This window comes from Pygoscelis adeliae, unplaced genomic scaffold (genome assembly GCF_000699105.1).
Source record: "Pygoscelis adeliae isolate BGI_AS28 unplaced genomic scaffold, ASM69910v1 Scaffold57, whole genome shotgun sequence".
In the NCBI taxonomy this organism is placed as follows: Eukaryota; Metazoa; Chordata; class Aves; order Sphenisciformes; family Spheniscidae; genus Pygoscelis; species Pygoscelis adeliae.
In genome coordinates this window covers 15,069,735-15,082,076 of record NW_008825615.1, presented here as the reverse complement: position 1 = coordinate 15,082,076, position 12,342 = coordinate 15,069,735, and the positions used below count along the sequence as shown (strand labels likewise).

The 12,342-nt window shown below is 37.9% G+C and overlaps 1 protein-coding gene across 2 annotated transcripts in view; it reads left to right on the top strand.

Moving 5' to 3' along the window:
* TINAG (tubulointerstitial nephritis antigen) overlaps positions 1–12,342 on the top strand; it is a 67,113-nt gene that overhangs the window by 30,192 nt on the left and 24,579 nt on the right. For both annotated transcript variants that reach the window (XR_663993.1, XM_009333180.1), the window contains exons 7-9: positions 2,169–2,349; positions 2,800–2,845; positions 7,810–7,915. Coding sequence is in view for 1 of the 2 variants with exons in the window: in XM_009333180.1 (XP_009331455.1) it covers positions 2,169–2,349; positions 2,800–2,845; positions 7,810–7,915 (333 nt within the window). In the remaining variant the exon portion in view is untranslated. The remainder of the gene's footprint in view (positions 1–2,168; positions 2,350–2,799; positions 2,846–7,809; positions 7,916–12,342) is intronic.

Below are 12,342 nucleotides of genomic sequence, written 5' to 3'. Positions count from 1 at the left end.
TTTTTGCCTGACTTCCTCTTTGTTGGGATGCATTGCTCCTGAGCTTGGAGGAGGTGATCCTTGAATATTACCCAGCTTTCTTGGGTCCCTCTTCCCTCCAGGGCTTTGTCCCATGGCACTCTGCCAAGCAGATCCCTGAAGAGGCCAAAGTCTGCTCTCCTGAAGGCCAGGGGAGTGAGCTTGCTGTGCACCCTCCTCAGTGCCCTAAGGATCTTGAACTCCACCATTTCCTGGTCACTGCAGCCCAGGCTGCCCTTGAGCTTCACATTCCCCACCAGCCCCTCCTTGGTGAGAACAAGGTCCAGCATAGCACCTCTCCTCGTTGGCTCCTCTACCACTTGGAGAAGGAAGTTATCATCGACGCATTCCAGGAACATCCCGGATTGCTTATGCCCTGCCATGTTGTCCCTCCAACAGATGTCAGGGTGGTTGAAGTCCCCCATGAGGACCAGGGCTTGTAAGCGTGAGGCTGACAATTATGTATTTGCTATTGTGCTTTCCCCCCTGATTCTTTTCATAAATGGATTTTTGTGGTTTTGAAATCTTTGTTAGAATAGAAACTGCCCAGTGATTACTCAACGTAATATTTTTAAATTAACTTCTTTGTAGAATATAGAATTTCATTTAAAAGTGTTAGAAAATAGTCATATTTCCTGTAGATAAACTCTAAAACCTTGGAATTGAAAGCTTTAATCTAAGTTTATAATAAGTGGTGGGAAAAATTTAACTGCTGTATGTATGAGCAAAAACTCTCTCAGCATTTGGAAAATGTTTTGAGATAGATGTTTTACTAAGAAATAGCCAGGATGTTTTCAGGAGCTGTAGAGACCAGACACATACCCCTGTGATATCATGGCACAATCTGTCATTTCAGTTTCCTTGAGAGGCTCATTGCTGTCAATAACCAGGAACTGACAGAAGGAGCCCTGTGGCCTGAGCCCCCTAGGATAGTCCCCAGCCTTTGGTGCACACTGGGTGCCACATGTTTATAAGTCACGCAGTTTGTCTCTCTCCTTTGGTCCACATTCACTTCCAGGCACAAACCTGTCTTTCCATTAAGGAAGGAATAGCCTGAAAAAATAGCAAAATAGCAAAATTGTAAAATTGCAGTAAGTCCCACCTCTCCGATACCTACCCAATCTCACCTGTTCTATGTCATATATTTTGTCAGTGTTTCAACCTGGGCAAAGTCCCTCCTGCCAGCATCACTCCAGGTAATTTGTTATTTTTATTTCCCCCTGTGAATCAAGAAGGAGGAACCCAGTCACCAGCCCCTGTCCAAATGCTTCCCCTAGTACTGCTCTACGGTTGGGTTGTTCGTTAACTTACCGAAAGCTCAGTGCTTAACATCTTCTGAGGCTATGTTCTCACTTGTACTTATCTCCCATGTATTTCTAGAGGTTCAGTTCTCTTTTAAGGAGGTACACTCCCTCCAGAAGTTTGTTGTTAGTATCAATTAAGTTATTGGTATTAATTGCTAAGTGTTATACCTCTCTTGCGAAGAAGCACCATGTTTACTCATATGCCAACAGGACACCAATTATTTGTACCCAAACCTTTAAAAAATGAATATAGGACATTTTATCTCAACAAACGTTCACAAAAATGTGAGCAAATGTTCCCTTTATATTGTCAGAAAAATGGAAGTTCAGAGACTTTTTAGCTAAAAGAAATAAAAAGACCTGTAGCTTTTCACCAGCATTCTTGTAGAAAATGTAGATAAAACTAGAAAATGGTTCATTTCCCTTAAAAATTTTCTGCTCCAAATATGCCCATTTCACAAGCCATTTTTGCTAGATGGATCCTGTTGACAACATGGGTATTTTATTGATCTTATTCAGTGTGAACTTTCATGCATCATTAATGAGATGAATGTACTAGATGACAAGTGCTGAAACACACTTTCTATCCTACATCTCTTTGGAGAAGGGTGGAGAGAGGACTACTGCAACTGAAACTTAACCATAAACATCATGCATATGAATTGAAGCAAATGTCTTCCAGCTGAAGATATGAGATATTCACACTTTTGAAGAATGAGGGACTCTGTAAATTCACTTGAAATACGACAGTTGTAAAATAGTTAAAAGCTTGAAATAAAACTGCAAAAATGTTTAAGCAAGCTTCTTATCAACTTTTTTTTTTTTTTTTTTTTAATATCTGAACAGGGTTGTATCCTATGCTTGTTATCCATCATTTTGGAACAATCACCTGGAGCCATCAGGTGAAAATCACTGTTATGTGTCAAGTGAATATGGAAAAAACTATACAAATGGGCCATGTCCCAATGCTTTAGAAGAATCCAATTGGTTATACCGGTGTGCCTCTCACTACAGGGTCTCCTCAAAAGTAAGTTCGTGCTGTTCACCCATGGTCTCACCCATTTTTCTCCTTTGGGGCTTGAAAATTATCTGGTATATGGAAAATTGTTCACTTTACTTGAAGACTAGAGCTGTGAATTTTCCTTTGTATTGCCCCTGTATTTTCAGTAGTGTTTAAATTCTTTATAGTTTCTCAGTTTTACATAATCTCTTTAAAGCTGCTGCTTTATGGTCCTATAGAAATTAGAGTTAGAAAAGAAAGTATGCAGTCATAACTGTAGTCCTTCTTAAACATGTTTCTGAAGGTTTTGTTCATTTGGTAAACCAAATATTCTCTAGCAGAAATACAAGTACAATGGTACATTTATACCATATATATGTATGTACACAATGATAAATTAGTATGAGTTTTAATTTTATTTAATAGAATGTATTATATTCCCTTGCCCTCTCTGCTGCTGCTCTCACCTCCCCTCAGGAAACCGATATAATGAAAGAAATCATGGACAAAGGACCAGTGCAAGGTATGGTAAGTTTGGAAGATGATATTATTATTATTGAAATAATTAAAGTGTGCAATGTCCTTGTATCAAAATATTAGAAAACATAAATTGCATTCCACAGTGAATAAAACAGACATATGCACTGTAGTTCATCCAGGGATGTTTGGTGGGCCTAAAGGCAGCTATACTGCATCAGACTCCATAATGAGTAAAATGACCTTGAGCTGGATTTGTTGAAAATTTGTGCAAAATCTGTGTGCCAGAAATGTGCCTTTTTCCCACGACAGTTCTTTACTAATTGATGAAATAATAGCAATTTTCCCCCACTGGCTGAGACCAACCCACCACGCCTGCTCTCCTCTGAAGGCAACGCTGCAGTATATGGGCCCTCCAGCAAATCATTCAGTGCTGGAATAGTCCCCAAATTTCCCCTTTGAGAGCTGAAATGCTCTTGTTGTTTGTAGAGGGCTATCAGTTTTGAATTTTTTTGCTGAACCCTGCAACGAAGATCCCTGACCTCTTAGAGAAATGAAGACTTCAGCAGGGAGTTGTTTAGCCTGAATACTGTCCAACTGCAGTCATGGATGGTGTTGGCAGCACTTGAAAATGCAGGTTCCTGCTCACAACCCAGGCCAGTGTAACTGAAGAGGTTGAGGGATGTGGGGTTTGGGGTGATGGGGAAAGGTCATAGTGCGGGATGTCCACCCCTCTTGGATGGCTGGCTGATGCAAAACCAAAGCATTTTACTTCAGGGGACTTCTGCATTTTTACTGCCCTCAGTTATATAATGATTTATCATAACCTCCAATTTATTATTGAAATGGTCCTGATTATTAAATTTAATTCATTTCGGTGCATCATGTAGTTGAAATTATTTCTTAAAGCTCTTTATGTGGGCAGTTGCAATTAATCTGAAGCTCAGACTTAACAAGATCAGTATTATCAGTCTTTTTTATTCTGCCCAAGTTCATTTGCTGAAGGAAAATATTCTCTCCCATGCTGCATTTGATCTATAAGTGAACATAGTAATTTCCACTGGTTTTAAGAAAATGAAAAAATTAGGATCCTCAAGATAAAATTTCAGACCTCTCTCTAATATTGCATTTGTAGTCCGGGTATACACAGTTTGCTGGATTAATCTGTCAGTACTAAATCTTCCACATAAAATAATCTATATTCAGCCATTTGTTCGGTTTTAACCACTCAATAATTCATACAATTTTTTTGAAATGTCACAGCTTTTTTCAGAGAAAATGTCTGTATCAGGTTAAGGTAATGCTGTATGTGGAAAAATCAAGATCTAAAGAAGAGTATATAGCTGAGAGTGTGTATCAGTGAATGAAATCACTTTCCATTTTTTCTCTTTGCTATAATGAAATTTTTAAATGAGTCACAGTTATGACCCAATAATTTGTCACTGATTCTCTCTTCTATCTTCCCATACTACAAATGCAATCAGGGCATAATTCTAATTTTAAAACCACACCATACTTTTTTTCCCCCAAAACATCCTGCAAATGATCTTCAGCTACTGAAAGAGATTTTTCCATTATTCATTCACTTCTCCTTCCTCAAGAACTTACAAAGTGCTTATGGCCAGTCTTATCTAATGTAGTAAGTAATGTTTAATAGCTGGAAAACATTCAAGATCTTTTCAAGATCGTGATGTAGAAAGTCATCCTGTTTAATGATGAATGTACTTGGATTTTTGGGCATATTCAAAGTTAAGAAAAATATATATTTTTTAACAATTATGCAACAGTAGGTGTAGGAATGTAATTGAAAATGTTCTGTCATACAGCTTTCAAGTTTGAATGACAATTTCTCTCTGACATATGTCATTGTTTTATATGGTACAGGAACTGAGCAATTAACACTTTCAGATGCAAATGGTGAAACACTAGTTTTTTAAAAAATCCATTTTCAAAAAAACAGTTAAATTTTATTAATGTTTTGGAAACACTCAAATGGACAATCTAATATTGGCCACTCATCTTTTTTTTTTAATGGACTTTAGGAATTACTCTGATAGTTATAGTGCTGACGTAGGAAAAGAATCCTTTCTGTCACATTATTCAGTCTCAATCAAAAGAAAAGCAAACACATTGTTGGCAATACATCAAAGTTTTGACCCTACAAAACTTATAATTTCAGCTATCATGATCTTGGAAAAAAAGGAGTATTTAATTTGCTGACACAAGAAAAAGATCTGGAGAAAGCACTAGGCTACACTAATGTACAGTGCTACACTTCCGTTCCTTTTGTAGCAACTACTTTTAGTTTTTTGTATCTTTGTATGTCTTAGAGACTCAAATTCTTATCTAAGAATTTTATGCAGAGGAATCCATAGTGGAATGAATCTTACAATCTGCTGCATTTATACGCATAAATCCGACAGCTCAGCATGACTGAGGTAGCTCATGCATGAGCTACAGTCAACCTTATGAAAATTGCTACCTTTTCTGATTCATTAATAATGAATCCATTCATTTTGGAAAATGCAAAGTCTCTTCTGCATGGGACAGAACAAAGTTGGCTGATGGACTGTGATCATCCCATCCTGACCAAGTCACAGTCCATATCAGGACAAAGTCACTGAATAAATAAAAATCTCTCAGTGCTTGATTTTGAATTATCATCTTTCTGTCCACCCTGCACTTTATGTACCAGCCCACTTAACTCCAAAGACTGTACCATTATTTAGCTCCTGACTGCAGGGTATATACATATAGATATGCATATACATAAGTATATATATTTACATATATATATACACAAATGTATACATACACACACACTCTAAATGTAGATATAATATGTAATCATGGATAAAATTCTCTCACATAGACTAAAGTTATTCTGGAAACACCCTTCAAAATTTTCTATTTAATTTCAGTGGAAATAATTTAGGTATGATGTTTCTTCACAGAGACAAGAACATGTGTTTTATTTAGAGTTGCTGATAAAGAATAAATTGTTCTCTGAAACTGAACATACGGACCTCGATTTCAAAGAACAATGTGATTTAGAAATGAAACTACCTTCTCCTGTCTTAGCCCAATGATAGATGAGATTTTCTAACCTCAGACCTCCCGTGGGAGAAGTGAATTTTGCAGTCCTTGCACTCACCCCTGTTTCTTTGCCTCCCTTTGGCCAAGGTATCAAAACAAGATCCAGGGAAGCCTCTACAGTAATTTTTTGGATGACTCATCCCCTTCATTTCTCCTCTGACACCCTCACCTGGACTAAGGCCAATGGGATTCTTCTTCCCCCTTTCTGTTCCTTTATACCACTTTAAAGCTCTCCCTCCACAGGCTCCTCTGCAGCTCAGAAACCTCAACAGCTGGTATTTTACATAGCGGTACAGGGATATCCGGGGGGGGGGGGGGGGGGGGGGGGGGGGGGGGGGGAGGGGGAACCTTTGCAGAGAGCTCTAATGGAGTCCTGAGCTTGCAGCTGGAAACCAAGACTAAAGTTTGTGCTATTTTCCACTTGGTCTGTTGCTGTCAATATGTGTGAGCTCTGGTTCTGCAGGCAGCTTGGCAGAAGCTGTAACGTTATTCATTAAAAGCATTTAACTTTTTTCTGATTTAACTGATAGGTCTCCCCTAGACTTACCACCTGGGTAGCATCGTGGCTGCTTATTCCCCATGTATTGCTGTTGGCATACATTTTTTACGTGAGCGACCTCATTAGCAAAGTATATTTTTAGCCAGGTTTCCTGGGCAAATGGGCTCATTTGACCATGTTTTGAGCTGTTCTCTACATACTCCTAAAATTTGTTAATGTTTTCTGTTTTCAGCCAAGTATGATAGAGGCCAAGAGGTTGTAAAGATAGTTAATTTCCTTCAAGCTTATGAAAATATTCAGGTAGGAAAAAGAAATTTGAAAGTGTGCCGGACAGAAAAAACTGCAGCATGAGCTAACCTTACTGGATACTGCAGATCTATACCAGGCACATATGTTATAAATGCTCCAACCACATAAAGATGGTCAGTGAAACTTGTACTTTATGGGACTCCCAAGGTGCAAGACTTTAGGAAACTGGATTTCGCTACTTCTCATGTTCCAAGCTGTGTGGCAGTCTGAGACAGTTAAAATCATAAGCTAAAAGTAAGATGGAGTTAAGCTTGTATTTAATGCTTCTGATTCACTGGAATCTGAAGGTAATGTAGACCTGGAAAATATTTTCATTTCTCTGGATCTGGTAGCCCACCATACAGCAAAGCAAATGGTACTAAGGTGGCAGAACAAATATGGAAAAGAAACCCAAAACATTTTTCTTAAAAAACAAGTGAATGATATTCCCAGAAAATAATGAATAGACATAAAATACAAATTGTAATCTTCATTGTCTTGCACAAAATTTCCAGTTCATCAGCTCTTTGGCCTCACATTTTTAAGGACACAAAGGTGGTTTTTTCCACGCTTTTAGCTGAAAGTCAGGACGAACATATATACAGACAATCTCGTTTTGCATAAGGAGATTGCTGTGTACTTAATGAACTCTATCTGAGTTTCAGAAAAAGGCATACATATCACTCCACCATATTTCCCAGGATATACGTTGTCTGTTAAATACTTTTCTTGAATATGCAGATGCTTGTCAGAACTGAGGATTTTATACATGAACCTTGAGGAGATTTGTTCTATTGAATTGGATTTCACTGGAATTGAGAAAACTTATGTAAACCTACATGAGGCAATATTTCTTCTTACTGTATTGGAAGAAGTCCATGATAGGGAGTTTCCATGACGGGGAAACCCAGTTAACTTGACAAGAGTCCTTTGAGAGAACTCCGTTGGAATATTTCCCTCGGTTCACTCAGAGCAGGGAACTTCTGAGCAATTAGTGAATTTAGTGTAGTTACAAAGTACACGTGCAGTCCAACACACAACAAAAATCTCACTGGTAAAATGCAAGAAGCAAGCAAGAATAGAAGCAATATTTGCTGACTGTGCTGATTTTTCCTATTGTTTTTTAGCTATAATGAAAGTGTATGAAGATTTTTTCCTTTACAAAGAGGGAATCTATAGACACTCCCAGAAAGCAGGATCTAAATGGAAAACTCATTCAGTCAAACTCCTTGGGTGAGTAAAGCATATTCTTTTACCCTTTTCCTCTGCCAGTCATGAACGTAGTAAAATGTCAATGACCAGTTTGGAACCCAGAGGTTTCACTGTCAGAGGTGGAGCACTGTTAGCTCCCAACATAAGATTGTTGTTGTTTCATTTTTGCATATCGGAGAATTTTAGAGAGCATTGGAAAGAGGTATAGACCCATCATCTTTTAATCTACTCTAACATTTGCTCTAAAACTTCAAATATACTTGTTTATAGAACAAAATGTTTTGCTGAGTATTCACAAATATCCCATGTACACATCAAGTTATGAACAAAACAAATGCAATTTCCTCCAAACATGCCACCAGAGTGCAAATGGAAACATAAAAATTGCCAGTGGCCTCCTAATTAACAAGCACAGCTTATTGGCACAGCAGTCTAGGCTCTCTACGCCCCAAACAGAAATCAACTGGTGCTGGGATGCTGCCGATTTTATTTGGGATGCACAAGGAGTACACACTCAGGTCTGAAACTGCTACATAAGAGTGTGTATAATACACTAGTGGATTTCCCTTCAAATGTAGACCAGTGCCACTATATTAAGATGACAAGTATCTAATAATGCATACACTCGAATTACAGAACACACCATGGGGCTTTATTCTTTGACATGGAGGGAATATGCAAGGATGAATTTATTAAATCACTGGGTAAGCAGTTACACAGAGAAATGACTGGAGAGTCTCAAACAAATATTTTATAGGTGATCTAGCATATCAAATAAATAATGATTCAGGCCTGTGCGAGGAATATTACTGAGAGTATCTTCAACATGTAGTTCAAGAAAATAAAGTCATGAAATAAAGTGCACTTTGTGTTTGTGACCTTAGTGAAGATATCCTTGTAAAGGACATGGAAATGCCTATGGTTGTGGAAACTGCTGGCTATGAATTACAAAAGTGTGCCTGATAGTGGCACAGCAGCAAAGAGAAGCAGCAGGCTTATGCAAGATCATCCTTAACCCCATACTGTTGCAAAAAGTATTGACTCAGACTAGTAGAGGAAAAGCTCCTGAAGTATGCTTATAGTGAATGTTGTGAAGCAATGAAAGAAAGAAACTGGAATTTAACGTGGAAAAATTAGGAAAATATGTTTATGAAGGACAGCCGGTATGTATCAGTTTATGTGTATGTATTTAAGATATATCTGAAGTGCCATGAGAAACCAATAAAATTGGACAGTAAAATTTGCAATGTCATTTGAATACCTCAGTTCAGGGGTGAGCTGCTGTGAGGCTGTGAGTGCAGGTGTTGGGAGGGCTATGAAGTATGCTTGCTGCAAGCCTAGGGTGATGACAGCTATTGCCTCAGACATGCTGCCCCAAATACATGCTGAATAACCTACTGAGGTGAGTGATTAAGCCAGAATGGCACAGGGGGACAAAGTGGTGGCTGAGGAGGGAGAGACGAGGAGGGCTATTAATGTGCTGAAGTGGATGCTGATTTAAATGGGAACTGATAGTCTGTTCAAGGAAAAGATAGCAGCCCTTACGCAAGGAGCTACTCGTGAGCAAAAAACTGAGTGCCTTGGCTGAGACCGGCAGCTCCCTGCAGAGGATTGTGTTGAATGGTCAGTGCAAAACACTGAGTAGGAGGAAAGTCAAGTGGTCTGATATACTGAAGAAGGATATTAGAATTGAAGGAAAAAGAAGAAAACTGAAGGCGATGATATTTAAGAAACCTCAGCCTGGTTTGGAGTTTGATATGTGGGAAATGCATTTACTTACTAACTTTCATTGAATGTTGCTGAAGTATCCAGTGAATCCAATGATATAAAGAATTACCCATCCTTTCATTGTCTAATGCATGTGTTCTGACCTCCAAGATTATGCCATATAAAAATATTTGCAGAGGTGTTTAAAAAAATTGAATTCAAGTTTGACAAGTTGGAGGATGTTTGAGCCCAAGGCTAGGTGTACTTGAGTTTCTAGCAATGTTAAATGCAGTCATAAAATGTGATTCTGCACCATGAAGTCTAAAACATTCTTTTGCATAGTTTTTAATGTCTTCAGGATTAAGCTATCACTTTTTTATATCATTCATGAGTTTGATTAATTTGAAAGTAAAATATGTGGCCTGGGTATAAGTTCTTTTCCACTCACATATAGCTTGGGTGGGGTTTTTTGAGCAAAGGATAATGCAAACTCCTCAGCCTAAATAAAAAACTCATGAGAATCTCATTAAAGTTGGACTTCAAATAAAAATACTGATGATTATTTGCATTCTGCTTAGCTGAGATTGTTCCTGGAGAGAGAAAAAGGAACAGAGACATGCTGACACATAGGGTAGAAAATGCAGGTTTTTGGGGTTGATGTTTATTGTAGTCTGATTTTTTATTTATAGCCCCATCTGTAAAAGACATTCAATATTTGTAAAAGGCAGCCACAATAATGAATGACCATACTGAATCGATATTTGTAATCTCTCAGAAACATTTTTGATAATGCCTTAAACTGCCCATGAATTGTACAATGTATAAGGTGATGGACTCATAAAATGGAAATAAATTTTGGTGAAGCTTGCAAGATCTATTTGTACAAAAACAGAATTGCACATATAAACTGCCTAATTGATCATTGGATCATAAGGATTGTAAATTCATTGACTGGCTTCCCTTGTTCTGCAACTTGAAATTGCTAGTTATTTTCTATCATTTGAAGGCTTCCTATTTATAAAATCAGCTCTGATAGGACTATAAGTCTATCTCCAGTGAGGTACTGTGTGATCTCAATCTTAGAGCGAGAATGGGAAAAGACAGAACAGTATGGAAGCAGGAGAGGAAAATGTGGAACAGTCAGGCAGAGGGTGTTGCGGGTAGCAGACCATTTGGGTTTCATCACGGTCTCTATGGACAGTGAAACAGGGCTTTCAGCAATCTGAAGGCAGGATGGACTGACCCCACTGACATCTAGAGAGAGTAGGATGTCTCAAGCAGTTTCTGTGTCTGTATTCCAGAGACAGGGAGGTAAGCAGAAAAAGTAATTAATGGAGATTGGGATTCATAACAGCTAAATTTTGATGCGTAAAAGTTAGTTTCCTATGTCTCTGCTAGGCAGCCATGGTTCCCTTTATCTTCCATGGCTATTCATCTACTCTATCCTAGGTATCTATCTTAAGGTGTGTTGAATTGCTTTGTTGAATCATATTTATCTTTGCTGACTAAAAAAGAACCTGTGGGGTAACATCAGACTTACATACCTAACATTAAAATGTTTAGGTTAGACTAGAGGAATCCCACTTGTAATGGCATCATAAAGTCGATTAAAACCAAAATGACTGTCTGACTGGTACATAAGATTTATAGTAAGATAGTATCTTCAGAATGCCTTGCATATGTATGTTTGTGTATATGTACACACACACGTATCGATCTATGTGTATATATACACATAAAATTACAGTTCTTAATGACACCAGGATGAAAACAAGCTAAAGAGGCATAATGAAACTGCAAATGGTAAGTGAGACTAAAGAAGACAAATCGGTCAAAATTTGCTAATTTTCACTTTTTCAGCTGCACTGTTATTTTAAGAAGACTAATGACTGAAAAATGACATGTGAAACTGTCATCTTTATCTCAAGATCTCTTAATAATAAAAGTAGACTGTATTCACATCAAAGATGAACTTGGTAGCAGATTTATCTCTCGGATCTATACATTTAAGCCAGAGTTGCTGAACAAACCTGTCAAGTCTATTCTATAGCAGATTCTCTGTAAAACTGGTGCATTTTTTTTTTAATCTTCTTTTCCTTCTACTCTTCTGGCTTTCTTAGTTCCACCTAGGAAAAGACAACAGAAGAGAAATGTGGTGTCGAAAACATGAGGCAGATTTATTGATAGTGTAAAGATGCCAAAGTCTATTCAACATAGAGTTCAAATATATCTCTTTTCAAAGCTAGGCATAGTGAAGTAAAGTATGCGTCATTAATGTTTGCAGCCTGTTCAGACGAGTTGTCTCTCAGACTCTTTCCTCTTCATCACTTCAATATCAGTGCCAAGCTACAATATCTGATCCATACCTTCACTCAAAAAGCTGTATCTGTTGATCCTCTGACACTGAAAAATTCAGAAAGGCCCCAAAAGCCCAAGTCTTTGGCTACAAGCAAATCTATGGACTGTCACCTTAAGGCTTGGAGGGGACAAGAATAATTTTATTAAAAGCTTTAGATACTGTTTCATGAACAAGATAGATTTTCAGATGTTTGGAAGGTGCTCAGAATGACAAAGGACTTTCATAAGAGGACATTGGGAGATGTACATTAACTGGAAACACATTTCCCCTCTTTTTATCAATGATTCACTGGAAGCTTTAAATTCAATAGTGCGGCAGATTAAATGGCATTGAAACATCTATGCCCTGAAAAAACATTGGTTGAATGTTTCTTAACACAAAA